General features: G+C 39.5%; 1 protein-coding gene across 1 annotated transcript in view; it reads left to right on the forward strand.

Annotated features, from left to right (window-relative positions):
- Positions 1 to 20493, forward strand: part of NEXMIF (neurite extension and migration factor) — a 215545-nt gene extending 195052 nt beyond the window's left edge. Inside the window, exons 2-4 of the mRNA XM_003802225.3 lie at positions 14146 to 14270; positions 14941 to 19288; positions 19885 to 20493. Of these exons, the coding sequence (XP_003802273.1) occupies positions 14192 to 14270; positions 14941 to 19288; positions 19885 to 19975 (4518 nt within the window). The 5' untranslated portion in view covers positions 14146 to 14191 and the 3' untranslated portion in view covers positions 19976 to 20493. The remainder of the gene's footprint in view (positions 1 to 14145; positions 14271 to 14940; positions 19289 to 19884) is intronic.
- Positions 20494 to 20912: the final 419 nt, after the last annotated feature.

The raw sequence follows: 20912 nt of genomic DNA on the forward strand, positions 1-20912 counted from the left end.
TCCATCAGGCCTGGATATCTCTGGCTGTCAGTATAGAAACTCTGTCTCCATTAGGTTCCTAACCCCATTGCTCAGGGAAAACTTTAACTGGGAAACTACCTGTCAGATGAATCTTGAGTGGCAGCAAAGCAAAGAAGATGCAGGAGAAGTCAGAAATACACAAAAGAAATAAGGAACTTTATGAGATAATAACCTGAGTCCAGGTAATTAAAACCAAAGGCCAATGAAAAATCATTATTTGGAATTAAGAATAAGGAAAAAATCTAGTATAGGACCAGATCCAAACAAAAAATGAACAATAATCAATAATAGACAAAGAGTAATACCAGTAAGAATATTGAAGGATAGGATAAGAGTCTATGTTCCAGGGAGTTAAGATATCCACAATTCAAAGTGAGGTAGCATACCCATATAATGAGTATTTTTGACTAAGATTTTCTTGGAAGATTTTCTGTAAAGCCAGAAATTTCAGCAAAGAATTCTGTAAGTCCTAGGCCAGGCATCCTGAGTATCTATCATAATGAAAGGAAATAGGTAAAATGTGGTAGTTGTATACCATAGAACATTATGCAGCAGATAAAAACAACAAATTACATACATACATAGAAATATGAATGAGTCCTAAATATGAATAAGTTCTGTTCCCATAGTTAGAAATAAAAATTTAAAATTAAAAAAATTGTGGCCAGGCACTGTGGCTTAGGCCTGTAATCCTAGCACTCTGGGAAGCCAAGGTGGGTGAATTGCCTGAGCTCACAGTTTCCAGACCAGCCTGAGTGAGAGCAAGACCTTTTCTCTAAAAATAGCCGGGCATGGTGGTGGGTGCCTATAGTCCTGGATACTTGGGAGGCTGAGGCAAGAGAATTGCATGAGCCCAAGAGTTTGAGGTTGCTGTGAGCTGTGACAGCACAGCACTCTGCTGAAGGCAACAAAGTGAGACTCTGTCTCAAAAAAAAGGAAAAAGAGACAGATGAAAATATAAAAAAAAATTAAAAATTATATATATATATGTATATATATCATATAATTTACATAAAATTTTAAAATATTGGGTGGTGCCTGAGGCTCAGTGGGTAGGGCACTGGCCCCATATACTGAGGGTGGCAGGTTCAAACCTGGCCCCTGCCAAACTGAAACAACAAAAAATTTGAAATAAGGCGGTGCCTATGGCTCAAAGGAGTGGGGCAACGGCCCCATGTAGCAGAGGTGGTAGGTTCAAACCTGGCCCCAGCCAAAACTGCAAAAATAAATCAATAAATAAAAGCAAAAAAAAATTAAATATATACATGTTGCTCAGCACCTGTGGCTCAAGTGGCTAAGGCACCAGCCACAAACACCTAAGGTGGCGGGTTCGAATCCAGCCCACCCGCCAAAAACAACAATGATGGCTGCAACCAAAAAATAGCCGGGCGTTTTGGCAGGTGCCTGTGGTCCCAGATACTTGGGAGGCAGGTGCAGGAGACTCGCTTGAGCACAGGAATTGGAGGTTACTATGAGCTGTGATGGAATAGCGTGGAGGACAGCTTGAGGCTCTGTCTCAAAAAAAAAAAAAAATACACATGTAATGTAGCATTTAAATGAACACCTATGAATAAAATGTACATTTACCATTTACCACATTAAAATGGTTACCTATTGATGAATATAGAAATAAGGATAAATGAATAATGGCAAGAGAGAAGCTTTTCTTGGATCAACAAGGAATTGAGGATATGATGACAACAACCGTCCATACTTGAGACCAATAAAATAAATAAAATGGTAGGCCAGGCCACAAAAAATAGAAAAAGTGACTAGATAATTAGAGAGTAAGAATAACAGTGCTGTCTAAGGGCTGGGTACAGTGGCTCATGCCTGTAATCCCAGCACTCTGGAAGGCTAAGGCAAGTGGATCACCTGAGTTCAAGACCAGCCTGAGCAAGAGCCAGACCCTGTCTCTAAAAATAGCTGACCTTGTGGCAGGTGCCTTTAGTCCCATCTACTTTGGAGACTGAGGCAAGGGAATTGTTTGAGCCCAGGAGTCTGAGGTTGCTGTGAGCTATGACATTATGGCACTCAAATGAGGATGACAAAGTAAGACTCTTTCTCTTAAAAAAAAAAAAAACAGTGCTGTCTAGTAGAATTTACTGTGATAATGAAAATATTCTGTGTATTGCTCAGCGTCCATAGCTCAGTGAGTAGGGCACTAGCCACATACACCAAAGGTGCTGGGTTCAAGCCTGGCCTGGGCCTGCTAAACAATAATGACAACTGCAACCAAAAAATAGCCAGGCATTGTGGTGGGTGCCCATAGTCCCACCTACTTGGGAGGCTGAGGCAAGAGAATCGCTTAAGCCAAAGAATTGCCATGAGCAAGATGGGCGACTGGAACCAGCTTTCCACAGAGGCTCCTGTCCAGAAGGAGAGTTAAAGGACAGAAGTTTAGAAAGTAAGCTGATGGTTTGGAGCTGAGCCAAGAGAGAAGGTTGAAGAATGCACATCAACCCTGCTGAAGTGAGCTGCAACTACAAGGAAACAAATAATAGATACAAAATCCATTGCCAAGCGGATGGGAGTCTGCTCCCTCTTAAGAACGGCTCACAGTATACTTTCTACAAACAAGTGAGCAGAGTTCTGATATGCTCCTACTTTATCCCATGGGAGAGACCCTCTAAAAGCTAGAACTTCTTCCCCAGAGAGGACCCACTAAAACGAGTGGCATTCTCCTGTCAGGCATAAAACTGTATATATTCTCTACCTGCAATTCTGAACTCCCAGCACTCCCCTCCACTCTCACCCCAAGGTCTGGAGGCCTGTGCCCCATGGAGTCCAGATTCTGGGGTGTTTTATTGATAGGTATGGACAAGGTGTGGGTGGTTGCAGGTCTGTGCTGATTCTGTGACACGGGGGTAAAGAGAAGACTGTGGACTGAGAGGGAGAGGGAGAAGTGGTGCCCTGCAGCACAGAGAAGCAGTGGCAGCTGCAGGAACAACAGGGCTCACATCCCTGGGGATACTTTGGAGAGACACTCCCCACCTCTCTTGGCAATTAAAGACACAAGAATCATTTGGAATATCATCAAAATAAAAAGTTACTTCCTTGAAAAGATCAATAAAATTGATAAACCCTTCCTTGGCCAGACTAACTAGAAATAGAAAAGTAAGATCTCTAATTAGAAATTAAAAAGAGGAAATAGTAACAGATAACACAGATATAACAAAAGATGATCCCCAATTATGACAAAAACTCTATGACCAGAAATTTGAAAACAGAGGAAATGGACTAATACCTGGAATCACACCACTTTCTTAAACTCGAACAGAAAGAATTAGAAATAATGAATAGATCAATATCAAGCACCACAATTGTAACATCAATTAAGAACATTTAAAAAAGAAAAGTTCTGAACCGGATGGATTCACATCAGAATTCTACCGACCGTTTAAAGAGAAGCTTGTACCTATGTTGCAGAACCTATTCTAAAAGATAGAGAAGGAAAGAATTCCCTTCAACACATTCTAAAAATCAAATATCACTCTATATCAAAACCAGAAAAGAACTCAACAAAAAAGAAAACTAAAGACAAGTATCATTAATTAATATCAACACAGAAATATTCAGTAAGGTACTAGTAAACAGAATATAGCTATACATTAAAGAAATGATACATCATGATCGGCTTGGCTTTATCCCATGGATGCAAGATTGGTACAACACATATCAATTCATAAATATAATTCACCACATAAACAGAAGCAAAAACAAAGACCACAGTATCTGCTTAATAGATGCAGAAAAAGCTTTCAACGAAATTCAGCATCCTTTTCTGACAGGAACACTTAAGAAAATAAGCATATATGGGATATTTCTTAAGCCAATAGAGGTCATGCACAACAAACCCACAGCTGATATCACATTGAATGGAGTAAAACTGAAATAATTTCCACTTAGAACTGGAACTAAATAAGGATGTCCACTATTGCCACTGCTCTTCAACATAGTGATGGAAGTCCTAGCTAATGCAATCAGGCAAGAGAAGGAGATCAAGAGTACTCAAATGGAGACAGAGGAGGTAAAACTCTAAACCTTTTTGCAAATCATATGATCTTATATTTGGAAAATGCCAGAGACTCAACCACAAGGCTCCTGCAAGTGGTCAAGGTATGGGTGGATATAAAACTTGGGATATAAAATCAATGTCCCCAAATTAGTAGCCTTTATATATGCCAGTAATAAGCTAAGAATCAAACCAAAGACACAATAACCTTCACAGTAGCTCCAAAGAAGATGAAATACCTGGGAATATAGCTAACAAATGATGTCAAAGATCTCTATAAAGAGAACTACAAAACCCTGAGAAAAAAATAGCAGAAGATGTTAACAAATAGAAGAACATACCATTCTCATGACTGGGAAGAATTGACATTGCTAAAAAATCCATAATACCTAAAGCAATCTACCTAATGCAACCCCCATCAAAGCACCAATGGCATACTTTGAAGAACTTGAAAAAATAGTTCTTCATTTTATATGGAACTACAGGGGAAAAGAAAAAACAATTTGTCAATGCAATTTTAAGAAATAAAAAAATAAATCTAGGGGCATCACATTACCAGATTGCAGGTTATACTAGAAGGCTACAGTGATCAAAACAGCATGGTTCTGGCACAGAAATGGAGATAAAGATTTATGGAATAGAGTAGAGAACTTAGAGATGAACCTAGCCACATATAGCCACCTGATCTTTGATAAACTAAACAATAGCATACACTGGGGAAGAGAATTCCTATTTAGTAAATAGTTAGCCACATGTAGAAGAGTGAAACTGTACTGGCATCTCTTACCACTGACAAAATTGACTCTCACTGGATAAAAGATTTAAATTTAAGATACAAAATGATAATTATCTTAGAAAAAAGTATAGGAAAAACTCTAGACACTATTGCCCTGGGATAAGAATTTGGCAATTGCTGCATCACCAAAAATAAATAAATGGAATTTGATCAAGCTAATAAGCTTTTGCACAGCCAAGGGTACAGCAACTAAAGCATACAGACAACCTTCAGAATGGGAGAAGATATTTTCATGCAATGAATATGACAAAGGACTGATAAATAGAGTCTGCAGAGAGCTCAAATTAATCAACAAAAAAAGAGCAGAAAACTTGATTTGCAAGTGGGCAAAAGACTTGAACAGAAACTTCTCTGAAGAAGACAGATGAATTTCCAACAAACACATATAAAAATGCTCATCATCCTTAACTATAACAGAAATTCAAATCAAAATCACTCTGAGATATCACCTAACCCCAGTGAGAATAGCCCACATCACAAAGTTCCAAAGCTGCAAATTCTGGCATGCATGTGAAGAGAAGGGAACACATTTGCACTGCTGGTGGGATTGCAAACTCATATAGCCTCTATGGAAAGAAGTATAGATAATCCTCAAAGAACTCAAAATAGGCCTTCCATTTGATCCTGCAATGTCATTACTACATGTCTGTCCAGGAGAAAAAAATCATTTTTCCATAAGGATGTATGCACTGGAATGTTTATCACAGCTCAATTCACAGTTGTCATCAAAATTAGAATCAACCCAAGTGCCCATCAGCCCATGAATGGACTAATAAGCTGTAGTATATGTATACCATGGAATACTATTCAGCCATAAAAAAGATGGAGACTTTATATTTTTTTGTATTTACCTGGATGAAGTTAAAGCACATTCTTCTTAGTAAAGCATCACAAGAGTGAGAAATCAAGTATCCAATGTACTCAATACTAATATGAAACAAATAGTAAAACAACTACAAGAGACAAACACAAGTATATTCAATTGGGGCCAAGGGGGAAGGAGGGAAAAGGAAAGGGGGAGGAGGGTAGGTGATTGGTAAATTATCAACTAATATGTACAACGTAAGGGTATACAGCACCCCTTGAGTGAAGCACTTAAATACAACTTGAACCTTACCTTAGGAGTGCAAACAATGTAACTCAATCATGTATACCTTTATATTAATCTGACAAAAAACAAACAACAAAAAAGTTATATCAGCCAAAGATAAACGGAAAGTTAGTAGCCCTCTGATTAGTGGTTATTTTTATTTATAACTTATACATGTATTCCACCTGGTAAGTAATTTGGTGCTACAGGGGTATTTCTGGACTAGAATGTAACACACATCCAAGGTTGTGTATATGTGCTACCAACTTACTGTGTAACATTGGCAAGTAGTTTCTTCTTTCTGAGACTTTGGTACCCCATTTTAAATAGGGAGTTTGGAATTAAACTGTATTCCAAGATCCTTCCAGCCCTGTTATTCAGTGATTATATTTCTGAAAAGAATTAACATTTTCTAAAACTGCAACCAACAGAATAATTAGTAATAAGAAAAGAGATTAAAAACCTATGGAGTAAGTTAAAAGATAATTCAGCCTAAAGTTATTGCACTCAAGCATTAAGTGTAACTCCATGCTACCTGGCAACAAATACATACTGTGATTAGGACACAGTCCTTGTATAAACCCATTCTTATACAGGACAAAACTGTAGTGTCGTGGTCCTTCCAAGCACTCACCATCTTGCAAATACCAATGGGCATTCTAGGTTGATCTTTCTGTGCCTAATATGCCATTATACTGCCAACATAGGTCTAGAGTCAAGGAGAAAGTGACTCTTTGGAAAGAAATACCCTATCCTTTATCTGACAGACAGTGATTGGACTCCTCTAATACTCTCCTTGGACATGAGAGAGAAAGCAGGCAGAAGGCCTAGAAGTAAAATTCTCTTACAAAGGCAAAGGGACTCTGAAATGTGCCAGTAAAGTTGAACTACCACTGTGACAGCTAAGGTCCTAGTCAGCTTTGTTAGCCATGCTGGACCTGATGGTTGAGCTTCCTTCTAACCCACTTTACTTTATTCCCAAGAATATCCTGGCAGGTATTTCTGAGTCTACTTTTGCCTGGAATCCAACCACCAGTGATGCTCCTTTCACAGATATCTGTTAATTTCTTGACTTCTTTTTTCTCTCTATAGGCTGACTACTGCTCCCTTACCTGTTATATCTAATCATCTTCCCAGTCTATACAGCATACCTCTACAGTTGTACTTGAGTCTATCATTTGCCTGCCATTCCTATTTCCTCCTCCTAATTCTAATCTTCTTGACAACTCACACCTGAGCATTGTCTCCTAACCTATCTTCTTACCTCTGTTTGTCCCACTCTCACTGGTCCTAATATTGTCCACTGTTCAAAACTCTTCAGTGTCTTCCTAAATTATAGTTTGGTTGGCCTCCACAGTATAGCTTCAGTTTATCTGTCAGGCATGTTTTCTTGTGTGTACCTATTTCCACCAAACACTTACTGTTCCCTGAATTCTCCCTTTGTCTTTTCCTACCACTCAAAATCATTGTTTTATTTTTATGGAGTACATACCATATTATAAGCACTATGTGAGCTAGGCCCAGTGGAATTGGAGAGGAGCTTAGACTTTTGGGGTATCATATATAAAGAAGAAGTGCTTGTATAAGGCCATAAACACAGAAGAGATCAAAATTCTTTGAGAACACAGAAAAGAACAAACACTAATTTTGTTTGGAGTGGGGAGACTCAAGGAATTCATCAAGAAAAACTGAGTAGGAACAGAACACAGGGTTGAAAGGGAGACTGGGAAAGGGAAGAAGAGAAAGAATAGGGGAAGAGGAGAGGCAATCTAGGCAAAGAATATCAAGAGTAAGATACCTAAAACCAAAAAAAATGGTATTACATATTAAAAGAGCAGAAAGGGGTGGAATATTTGGGAGTATAAGAAGTAAACAGAATAAAAATAGGATATAACTTGAGAAGTTGAGGATTGATTGAGGAAAGTGTTGTATGTGAGACAAAATTGGAATGTTTAAGGTAAATTGTCAGCCCTATAGTTGTTCAGAGGATAGCCTGGAGGGTAGTTGAGACATTATAGTTGGCATTTTATAAAGATCATTCAGCCTGGAATACCTTTTTCTACACTGTACTTTCTCAGCCCCACCTCCAAAAAGATCATCCTTCAAGCTCCTTTTTAAATGTTGCTGCTCCTAGTGAAGCCTTCCCTGATCTCCCTGCTCTCTAGAAAGGAAATAATTTCTCTCTATTTGGGACTGCTATAGAAACTTTCTGCCTCTCTTTACATATATTATGTTTATTATGTGTGTATGGCTTGTTTTCCCCACTAGACTCTGAGCACTTTGAAAACAGGGATCTATTTTTTTAAGGTTGCATGTGTTTTATTTGATTTTTATTTATTGTTATTTTTATTTTTTAAATACTTATAAGCATTTATTTGCCTAATGACAGATCGTCAATATATACGAAGCAAAAATTATATAATTGAACAGTGAAATACATTCCTACAATAATTGTTAGGTGTTCAGTATCTCAACTTTCAACAATGGATAGATAAGTGAGAAAAAAAAGGACTTAAATGATACAATAAACCAACAAATCTGACAGACATATACAAACCATTCTCCCAAACAACAACAGCAAACACATTCTTCTCAGTGCCTCTGGGACATTTTCTAGGATAGACCCTATGTTAGGCTATAAATTAAGTCCTAATAGATTTTTTATCCTTTTTCTCTCTCTCTTTCTTTCTCTCTTTCTCTCTTTCTCTCTTTCTTTCTTTCCCAGGTTACACTGATTGCATTTGTTAGGTGAAGTCCCTCTTATAATTGTGTCCCATCCCGAAAAGGTGTGTTACACACCATGACCCCCAACCCCCTTCCTCCTTCCCTCTCTCTGCTCTCCTTTTTCCCCACCCCTCACTGTGTACAGGGATCTGGTCTTATTCATCTCCATTTTATGACCACAGACAGTACAAATAAAATTGTTCGATTAATTTAAACTAATATCCAAGAGATTGGCACTTCTCAAACCCCAAAGACTATGTGGTCCCAGGCCTATAGGCAAACACATGATTTACTTTCTTGCCTTGCTTTTTCTTCCCAGTTGGGAAAAGCTACGGGCAACCCCCAACACAAATGCTGGTATCAGTCATCTAGACTCCAAGATCTGAGGCTTCAAGGCCTCTGGGGAAAAGCATAGCAGCCTACAGGGTCAAAATCTGTGAGTGTTCTTCAGGCCCAAGTGAGGTGAAGGGCAAATGGGAGGGAATGATTTTCTAGTTTAATTGAGCTTCAAAATACCTATCTCCATGCTATTGTTATTTTAACGCCATTATGCTGTGTGAATTACTATTATCACAGAGCAATTTTTTGTACATTTTTCCCAAAGTGTTACTCAATTTGACTCAAAATAGATTTTAAAACTCCATCTAATTTACTATTCTAAAATACCAATTAGTGGGAAAAAGCTAAAGCAAGCCCAAAGCTGTTTGTATTGTAACTACTAGAAGTTATGGGGGCGGAGCCTGTAGCTCAGTGAGTAGGGCTCTGGCCCCATATACCAAGGGTGGTAGGCTCAAACTTGGCCCTGGCCAAACTGCAACAAAAATTAGCCAGGCATTGTGGCTGGTGCCTGTAGTCCTAGCTACTTGGGAGGCCGAGGCAAGAGAATTGCCTAAGCCCAAGAGCTGGAGGTTGCTGTAACCTGTGACAACTACCTAGGACAACAAAGTGAGACTCTGTCTCGAAAAAAAAAAAAAGTTATGATCCTTCTCCAAAATCATCTTTATAAGGAACCAAGATGTATGTAAATTAAAATGTATTAAAATATGTACCTTTGGTTATCTCGTTTAGAGCTAAGATTTGAAAAGTTATAGGAAGGGACTAAAGGATTGTCTGCTCAGGGTCTGGCCTTCTAATTCTTGAGAACAAAGGCCCAAATTCCTGATAGTCATTAAGTTTATATCTGTGATACTCAGTTTCTCCTTTTAAAAACTGGGAACCTAATAGAACCAACCTTACAATTATACATCCAAAATGAGGTAATTTATGTAACTGTATTCAGCCTAGCACCTAGTAAGCATTCATTCCCTCCACTCTACCTCCCAATGCATCAAGCTCCCATACCTACTCCACCTCTTGATCTCTTGCAAAATTTTATCTCCTTTCTATTCTCGGCCCTGTAAGATTCCCTTTTCTTCAGAGCCATAAATCCTAGGTGCTTAATCAGATTTTTCTGTAAGAGGAAATTTATGTTCTTAGGGAAATAACATCCTAGAGTAAAGTTATAGTAGCTCTAATATGTCCCGTGATGTAGTGTTAGTTTCCTTTCTGACAAGTTGGATAACTGTTGGTAAGACTTAAGTATACTATACCTATATATATTTCATGGTACACAGATTTTTACTAATGATCAATACTCATCTGAGGAAGCTGTTCTTTGTCTCATTACCTGAAAGGGAGCAGAAGTGTAGCTCTATTTCTATACTTGTATTTTTTTGTTGTTGTTGAGACAGAGTTTCACTATGTCACCCTTGGCAGAGTTCTATGGTGTCACACCTCACAGCAACCTTCAACTCTTGGGCTTAAGAGAGTCTTTTGCCTCAGCCTCCCAAGTAGCTGGGACTACAGGCACCCACCACAATGCCTGGCTATGTTGTTGTTGTTGTTGTTGTTGTCTTTGTTGTTTAGCTGGCCCAGACCTGGTTTGAACATGCCAGCCTGGATGGATGTGGCCAGCACCTACCCACTGAGCTACGGGCGCCACCCTATACTTGTATTTCTATAGTCCTGCTTTGCCCAGGGTTGAAAGTGGTAAGAATTATGAATAAGGCATTTTTTGTTTTATGAAGAAAAAGAAAATACCTGCTCTCTTGGTCAGGATATTTGGGTTCCTTTCATACAACTATCATTATGTTGCTTTATGACCTTGGTCTTCCTGCTGATAAAAATGAACTTATTTATATAGTGAACGATAAACATAAAGAACAAGAAGACATTAAATTATTTAAATCTACAAATTATTTGCTCCTTATGAAATCCCTGCCAACATGGAATGAGTGGAGGTGTGAAAGAGGGGTAAATGATACCTGAAATTCTATGAATTTCTTAAAAAGAAAGATGTGCAGAGCAATCATGATAGCAGTTTAAAGTAGAAGCAGCCAATCTGTTCATTTGATTCCATTACAAATGGCAAAAATGGGAGCTTCAACATTGCTCTTTCCTCCTCTACATCTTTTAAAACTCTCTAGCCCTTCTTTCTGTGTATATAACTACTTTTTCTCTTTTCCCTGGCACCCATGGTTTATGCTACTCATCAAGTCTATCTCATATAAAATGAGAGGAGGATTTGGCAACTACAATATAAAAGTGTTAGGGGAAACTCAGAGTCATCTAACATTTTCAAAACTGGGAGATTACCTACTACAGAATTCTTACTTTATACACATAGATAAAGAAATATGCCCAGATAGTCAGTATGTCTTAAAGATTGAATCACACCGTGCCGCGGCTCCAGCAGCTGTCTCCTCAGCTTCTTTACGGAGACCGTGATGGTGGCAGAGGCTAAGTTAGTGGCTGCGGCAGCGGTGCCTACGGGCTGAGCAGCGAGTTTCTAATTTATTTGTTTATTTATTTATTTATTTATTTTGACATAGAATTTAAAGTTGTTGCCCTGGGTAGAATGCTTGACGTCATAGCTCATAGAACCTCCAACTCGGGCTTAAGCTATCCTCTTGCTTCAGTTTTTCAATTTTTAGTGGAGATGGGGGAGGTCTTGTTTTGCTCAGGCACGTATTGAATTCGTCATCTCAAGGAATCCACCCACTTCAGCCTCCGAGAGGGCTAGGATTACAGGCCTGAGCCACCGCACCCACCTATGTAAAGCTAAGCCACTTTTTTTTTTTTTTTTTTAGAAACAGAGTTTCACTTATAGCCCTCTGTAGAGTGCTGTGATGTCACAGCTCATAGCAACTTCTAACTCCTGGGCTTAAGTGATTCTCATGCCTCAGCCTCCCAAGTAGCTGGGACTACAGGCACCCGCCACAACGCCTGGCTTTTTTTTGTTGTTGCAGTTTGGCCAGGCCGGGTTTGAAGCTGCCACCCTCGATATATGGGGCTGACACCCTACTCACTGAGCCACAGGTGCTGCCCCAAGCTGAGCCGCTTTTGATGGCAGAAAATGGCAGTGGGTGTTATGAGAATCCTCCCTGGATCCACTGGCCACTGATTCACAAGAATGTGAACTGCGATTTGATACTACTGGACAAGGTCTTACCTGCAGTGGTAAAAAGTGAAGACGTGAGGAGGAGGGTAAATATATTGAAGAACTGGCTGAACTGATAGCTGCTAATCTTAGTTATATCAACAATTTCAACATCAAACCAGATAAATGTGTGATTTGAAGGAAACAGTAAGACAAATACATCAAATAAAAAAGCAAGGAAAAGCTATTTCCAATGATGATGATGATGTTCTGAAATGTGACTGCTTTCCCCAGCATGGATAGGGTTTCGGCGGGACTTGCAATGCCCCAAGCTCCACCACAACAGTTTCCATATCCACTAAGTTATGGAATGGGACAACACCCAGATCCAACCTTGGGTTGAGTGTCTAGCCCACCTAATGGAATGATATCATCAAGAATGGATCTCTCCCAGATCCCATGCTGCAACACCCTGAGACTGCATCCATGTGTCAGTCCTCAGAAATGAAGGGCTGGCCATCAGGAAACTTAGCCAGGAACAGCTCTTTTCTCCAGTAGCAGTTTGCCCATCAGGGGAATCCTGTAGTATATAATATGGTGCACAGGAACAGCAGCAGCGGTCACATGGGACAGATGAACATGAACTCAATGCCCATGTCTGGCGTTTGCATGGGTCCTGATCAGAAATACTGCTGACATCTCTGCACCAGAGATGCAGAGATGCCGGGTTTGATGCCGCCACCCTCAATATATGGGGCTGACACCCTACTCACTGAGCCACAGGTGCTGCCCCAAGCTGAGCCGCTGGGGAATCACTATACACACTGCACTAGGATTATTGAGAAGGAAGGAATCATTGTTCTAGGCATGCAGCTTTGAAGAAGGGACCACCTTTGATCTCTGTTAAGGGTATTCTAAGTGAGGTTATTTGAGCAGGACTGGATTTTAAGCTTAAGCACATTATCTACCTGTTTTTACCCCTCTTCCCATGTATTGTGGTGTTCAAAACAAATATTTTTGGTATTCTGCCCCCTAAAAAAAAGATTGAATCACGTGAAACTTGTATTGCTTCTTGTTTCCTCAGCGCTGGGCCTGATACAGTAATGTGCATATATTAGAATACAGTAATGTTTCCTCAGTGCTAGGCCTAATACAGTAATGTGCATGTATTAGAATAAATTAATATATAACTGAAATTCTTAAAATAGCTGTTTGGCTATCAGTGAAATATGGTTTTTAATAAAGAGATGGATACTTTGGTGGAGAAAAAGTCTAGCAGACAAGGGATCTGGAATAAATGGGGATTTATAGGTGGTATATTGGTACATGACAGATATCTCCACCTTGTATCTTATTATTTTGTATATATCTACCACTCAGGTAGGTAGTCGGAAGGAAGTAAGGAGCTACAGATACGTGTACTAGGTCCTAAAAATACCAGATGATGCTGGGGCCCTTTTAAGAAATCTAGATCTGCATCGTAGACACATTTAAAAATCTTGCTGAGGGCTTTGAAGAATACTTGTCAAAATCCAAGTTAAGTTTCTGAAAGTTGAGAAGACAAGGGGAATCTCTAACTCCTTCAACCTTAGAAATCAATTTTTAAGGTACAGAAAGAAATGTGCATGATGTATATGTGTGTATATGTATGAATTGACTTGTTTTTGAAGAACTTCTGATCATGTGAAATGTAAATGAAGCAGATAAAAATAAAGCTAACCTCCATAGGCACATTCACCTTATCTCAGGTTATTCTGAAATTTGCTTTGTGCGTTTCCTAACTGGGCAGCCATGATTCAATTAAATTTGTTACTATCTGGAAGAAGGGGTAAGTTTGCAAATTTCAGTTTTGTATAGTATGGTGACCTAGAGGGGCTAGAAGGATCTAGGATGTATGAATGAAGTGTGAGTTTCCAAATTGACTTATATGGTAGGTATAAACTATAAAACAAAGCACTAGAAGTAAGAAAGCCTGTTGGTAAGTCCTAATGAGCCCTTTAAGACCCCTATAGATGAAATAACCTGTAAAATATAGAATACGACAAATTTAATTACTGATATTATATATTTGAAATGTGCAGGTTGGACAGCATTTGGACTTGGAATGAAACAATAGAATTTACATTCATGGATAACCAACAAGATAAGGCTATTGTTGCCTCAGCCAATGGAGAAAACATTCTGATTAATGGGGTCAAAGAAAATGGTAAGGGAATTTAATTATAGTATATCTCTCTTTGTAGTCCTTTGTTATTAGTATGGATTTCCAATATCCACAAAGTTGGGAAAGGTTGAATTCAGGATGCCTCTGAAATTGATGTTAATTCTAAATTTTATTCCACCAAATCTCTAACTGAGCTAGAGGAATCTCTAAGAGGCATTAAATTCCAACTCTTTGCCCTCCTAAGTCATCTCTGTCAGATGAAGCTCCTCAGAATGCCTAATGAATTAGAAATATGCTCTAAGGTAAGGCTTGGAAATTCTAGAATTACTAGGAGCTTCCAGAATATGGGTCTGAAAAATGGGCCTGGGCCTTATAGCTCAAAACACAAATGTCCCATCTGAGCATCTTCCCCTGAAAACCTTGCCTTTACAATTGATCAAGCAGTCCAATTCTTTCCTCATTTCTAAGGAATGCTCTTTCTCTGAGGAAGAAACTGGGTCTAAAAAATTATTACTTTTCACTTGCATGAATTTCAATATAAAATCAAGGTTGTTTTGCAATGTTGTAGTTTTAATTTCTAAAGTTAGAGAAGTGGAGGTTTAGGTTATAATAATAAGATCAAGTACCAGAAACTGATCAAAGGAAAGAGAATTAATGAGTCTAGTCTAAGACCTTTAACTTTATTCCTATCGTTTCTTTCCCTTTTCTCTAGACTCAGAGGACCAGGATATGGCGATGAAGTCATTTGCAGCTCTGGAAGCTGCTGCACCAATCCAACCTATACCAGTGGCACAAAAGGAGACCCTGATGTATCCCAGAGGTCTTCTGCCTCTACCCTCTAAGAAACCCTGTATGCAAAGCCCTCCCTCTCCTTTAACCCTGATTGAAGCACCTGAGCATGCTGCTAATAGTGCTTCTGTGAATGCCATCTCCCTCACATCTGGTGTTGCAAAAGGCCTGAATACATGGTCACTGCCCAGTGAGTGTGAGAAAGCTCCATTTGCGATAATGGAGCCTGCAGGCATGTCAGCTCTGAACGGGGACTGCCTTATGCAGCCAAGCCGGACTTGCTTGGGCTGCTTCATGGAATCCAAGGATGCAGGAGATCCTGAGCCAGGGATTAGTCTGAAAGTTGGTGATCTAAATAGGGATTATGAAACGTGTGCAGTCTCTGATATAGGGATTCAGTGCATTAATGCTGGAGAAAACATGAAATATGGAGAGCAGCTGCTCTCAGACCAGCTCCTAAGCTTCCCCCTGCATAAATCAAGGGTAGGAGATAGACGAGAAGCTGAGAAACCTGACATTGACTTGGAGGATCCAGCTCAGAAAAGTTATTATGAGGCATTACTGTTAGATAAGTGCAATACAGAAGAAGCTTTGCTTGCAAATTCCAATCAGGATTGGGGTTACTTTGAGACTTTTATTAGTGAGAGCAAGATTGAACTACTTGACCTCTGTTCCAAGAATGAGCTGTCTGTCAACCTATTCTCTGAAGAAGATGTGGATAACTACATGTTTGATGATGATGAGTCAACACTGGGTAGTGATGTCTGCTCCCTGAAAATTCGATATGAGTCCTTTCAGGACAATGTTCGTGACAAGACTACCCTTCTGATGCAAGAGGATGCCCAATTCAACTTTTTTCCCAGTGTCTTTACTACCTGCCCCAAACGGGAATCTAAGAGTGGAACCCTCAAACAGAGTGGCGATCTTACCCAATTCAAGGTCCCTGATGTGAGCATCATCTGGGGGGAAGAAGATAAAAACTTGGACAAGAAGAAAGGCAAAGAGGAAGTCCAGGAAGACAACGGTGCAGAGAAAAAAGATAATGCAGAAAAATCTGTCTTAAATAAACCATGCAGTGGTACTGAGATAAGTCAATTTAAGAATCCAAAACAAGACCATCTTGCTAATTCCTTGGAGACATCAGGGAATTTCAGTGATGACAGTTCCTTCATTGAGGTCTCATATGATGCCATGGGTGAGATCAAGGACTGTAGCCGCTATATGGCTCGGGACACTAATTCTAGCAGCTCCTCCTCTCAGCAGAACTATGGGCTGCGAGCCAAGAGAAAAGTCAGATACAGTGAAGATTATCTATATGATGTTGACTCACTAGAAGGTGAAAAAGTAAATGAGAGAAAAGAATGGCTGCCAGGTGGCTCCAAAGAGGAAGATGATGATGAATGGTGTCCCAAGAAGAGAAGAAAAATAACCCGTAAGGAGCCCCCTGTTATTATCAAATATATCATCATCAATCGCTTTAAAGGTGAGAAGAACATGCTGGTGAAGTTAGGTAAAGTAGATGCCAGTGAGGCAACAGTGAATTTGAGTGAGAATCAGCTGAACAAATATGCCAATCTGGCTCCCTTGAAGAGCTTCTGGCAGAAGAAGAAGAAGCAAAGAAACAGCAACACAGACTCCATCAAGACACCCTTATACCAAAAGCAAAGCTTTGAACCAGGTAGCTTTGAGGTGTCATTCCTGCCACCTGCTCGCAAACGAAAATCTAAACTTAGCAACAGGCACAGGATTCAAAGAATCCCATCCATGGAAACTTCAGCAAGTAGTAAGCAGGTTTCATTCTACAATGATCAGAGACAAGCTAGTAATCATAAAGAAGATGGAGGCCTAAAAGGTACACTGAAGTCAGCAACTCTGGCTGCCCCCAGCTGTGCAAATGGATCACACTTAAATGATCTCACCGGTCCTGACTCAGTCAAAGTCAAAGCCCAAGGCACAGAATTTAAGGGGCCAGAGAGGAAAGTGCTCAGTAAAATCAAATTTAAAAGTGAAGCTAGGTTAAAATCCAAGAAAATGAAAGCTGCTGGGCAAGAAAGCAAACCAGTGGTTCAAATGAGCCCTCTTTTGGAAGATGCTAATTTAAAGAATGAAGCTATTCCCGGGACCTCAAACAGGTCCCATCTATCTGAATTTCATGAGGCAAACTCTGCTAAGAATTCCACTTTTCTACCAACCACCTGCTCTTCTGAAATGCCTCTGTCATCTCCTAGTGTTGCCACTAGTATACCTGTTATCCCCGGAGGGTATCTGCAGACATTGTTGGATGCTTCTGACTTGTCAAATAATACTAATATCTCATACTTCACCCACCATTCTTCAGAGCAAAATGAAAGCAGCCTCACTCAAACTGAAAAACCATTTGTACCTCTTCAGCCTGCCCAGGACTGCGTGCACTCCTCATCCTCTGACTCTGAGCTGCAACAGTCATCTCATAACTTCAAAATGGAATCAACCAACTATGGGAGTGCATGGCCCAACAAGGCTACTTCTGGCTCCCAGGAATTCATGGCTGAAGTCTCAAGGGAGATAGCTCCAACACAGTCTGGTGGATTTGGAGCCTCCCAAGTAGGCTCAATGGAAAATAACCTAACAGTTTCAACATATAGTCCAATAAGCCTCAATAGTGGTGGCAGCAAGGTCCTATATGCTTCTGTGCAAGATACCCAACTCTCATCTGATAATTCTTATCAATTATGCAACTTTAATAATGGAGAGATCTGCTTTCCTTTCCAACAAGGCCCAGTCAATATGGATGATGGTCAGCTCTTCAGCTTTGATTCAATGGCCCCGCTCTCTGTCAGTGCAAACACTTATTGCTCCTTAAGCTTGAAGTCCTGTGAAAAAGATGGTGATGATGACATCACTGATGACTTCCTGGCCCACTGCAGCCCTAAGTTGGTCATCCAGCAGAGCATTGATGAGATAGCACCACTAAAGGAGTCCACTGACCTCCTAGATATCTCCAACTTCACTCCTGACAAATTCCGCCACTCTTCCCTTTCAGAGATGTCCCCTCCTGATACCCCTAGTCTTTCCCCTCAAATTACCAGATGTGAGAGTGTCAAGACACTAGGAACACTAAAGGAATTCCAAGAGGGTGTCCCAGGACCATTGATTAGTGTGGAAAAAATCAAATGGGACTGCAGTACCCTTTCACAGCAGGTACAAGCAGATGATGGATTTACATTAAATAACCATCAATTTCAGTTCCATATGTTTAATGATGAAGATTCTTTAAGCCTGCTCCAAAAAAACCCTTGCCTGACAACATTTAATGATCCATCTGGTCAAATTAGTATCAATAACAAAGTGTTAAAAACAAGAAAGAAAAGTTCACCCAGCAAGAGTGGTGCTGTGAACCAAAGCTCTTCTCAGAAAAACACTAGGAAAAAATCCCTCAAAGCCAACAGCAAAGGGATTGAAAAGACACCTGGTAAACCCTCCCACCAGGTCTCTAAGTCAACAAAGAAAGGGAAATACATGCCTGCCATCAGTGAAGAGAAAATGCAAATTGGCATTGGTGGTGGAGGAGATCAAACTAACAGCATATCCTCCACTGGGAAGACATTGGCTGAATGTATCCAACATGGTGGTCCTATGGCCCCTATGAAGATGCCAAATCAGAAGGGAGTTTCTGGAGATTGGGCTTTGGGGAAGGAAAGCAACTCAGGCTTGAGTGACATGAGCATGGGCACCAACTCCAATAGCCTCCTAGAAGATGACCAACGGGAATTTCAGGAGCCTTCCTATATCTTGTCCAACATTGCATCTGGTATGGCAGATGTGCAGAGATTCATGATGGCCTCCATAGAGCCCCTTTGGGAACCCATGGAGCACCATGGGGACCCCAACATATTCTACTCCCCTGAGTCCAATAGTCTAAAATTAAAAACCCTCAAAATATTGGCTGGGACATCACAGGAGTCTAAGAAAAAGGTCAACAGTGGGTCCCCAGGAACCACCAAGAATCACAGGTCAATCAAGGGTGTGAGCAAAAGCAATGGGAAAGTAGCAGTAGGTGATCCTGGTCATACAAACATGCCTGGTTATAACGAGGACTCTTGCTCTGCCTTCTTTGATAAAAAGTATAGTAACATGAGCACTTTAGGCAATAACGGACCAACACACAAAAAATTATATCGTCATAAATCCAGCTCCAAGGCCCTGAGAGATGAGAAGTGTAAGGGAAAGTACATGGAGCGAGAACAGGTCCACAAGGATGAGGCTGGGACAGCCTCTTTTGAAAAACTGAGGTAATACTGCACCAAAATGGCTGAGATGATGCACCCTTAACTTTCCTACTACCTGCTAAGCCCACAGTCCCTCATTTTTTCCCTCTTGAAAGCAAATTTTTGCATGAAAGAAACTGTCCCATTCCCTTCAAATTAAAAAGAAAAGAGAAAAAGTATATTAAAATCCCTATACCTTTAAGCCACCCAAAAGATTGGGCAATTTTTTTGTGGCTTGGTTAGGGATAAGCACCAAAAGGCTTTTTCTTCTGCTATTCAACATTAGTTTTTACTTGTTAACAAATTAAAACTATAAAATATGCTCTTGAATGATTTTGGGAAGGGAAGGGCTTTGCAGTAAAACAGTTTTAAACAACGAAATTAAAATGTCATGTAGACAAAAAGCCAAGATCATTTAAACAAAAAGAGCATTTAGTTGGAAGAAAAAAATCTCAACATATGGCAATTAGGAGTGCTTTCTAGTGCTCCCTGTTATTTGTATCTTTTTCTTCATCGTATGGCATCTAGTACGATGTTAACAAATTGAGATTGTAGGATCCCTTTGTGGAACTTACACTGAAACTAACTAAGATGGCATAAATTGTTTGATTTTTCTGCAGGGATTATGACTACAATCTCCTAAAAGCAGAAACATTTTGGGTTTTACCTGTGTTTGAAGAAGAGACTCACATTTTCCAGAAAGACATTTGATGTTTGTGTTTTATTTCTTTCAAAATATGCCTTGTGGTATGTATGGTGACATGTAAGTGCTTAAAGAAATGAATTTTAAAATGTGGGAAGTCTTTGGAAGCAAACTTTAATCAGATGTTCTATGTAAAAGACTTAAAAAGTCATACAGTTGCACAAGTAGTTCATGCACTATTTACCCACAAGGAAAAAAAATGAAAAACATTGTGCCAAACTACAAACAAGCGACTGTACTGTATATATTTTTACTTCTATATCAACATTTGGTTGTAAGTATTGGGGAGCTTATCCCTGTTAATTTACTAGAAACATTCCAGTGATTCTTGCTATTAACCACCCCCACTTATGTGGATAGAACCTGTAGATCACAGTGGAAAAGTATGTTGTGTTACACAATTTGCCAAAACATAAAGGATACTGTTTGAAATGTGCCAAATTTCCTTACCTCATCTCACAGATTCACTGCACAATTTAAAGCTCATTAATAAATTTTAAATGTATACACATACACACACACATACATACATACATACATTCTTTTAAAGTTTTAAGCTCTACTGTCCTGTGTGGAAACATGAACAGTTAAACAAGGCACAATTAAGATTTGTTTGTTCCATTGTCTAAGGATTAAAATGTCAGAAGAGTCTGAAAATCACAATAGCTAAGTCCATCAGGGACCCAAGTATATGCATTCATAGAACCTTTGACAAGGAAACAAAGCAGCTGCTTCAAAAGTTTGTTTTCTAAAAGCAAAATCTGTAGCTGGAAATTATTTAAAGTGCAAAGTTATATTGCTGATACTTTATATCTCAGTTTTATATATTTTATAATAGTCTGGGATAAATTATAAAATAGCTATGATGTCAACACTAATGATAAATGAAGTACATAGATTGTTTTACTTAAGCAGTTTCCTAAGTGTATTATTCTAGTTTTGTCA

This window comes from Otolemur garnettii, unplaced genomic scaffold, assembly GCF_000181295.1.
Source record: "Otolemur garnettii isolate 467f Iridium unplaced genomic scaffold, OtoGar3 scaffold00239, whole genome shotgun sequence".
Lineage (NCBI taxonomy): Eukaryota > Metazoa > Chordata > Mammalia > Primates > Galagidae > Otolemur > Otolemur garnettii.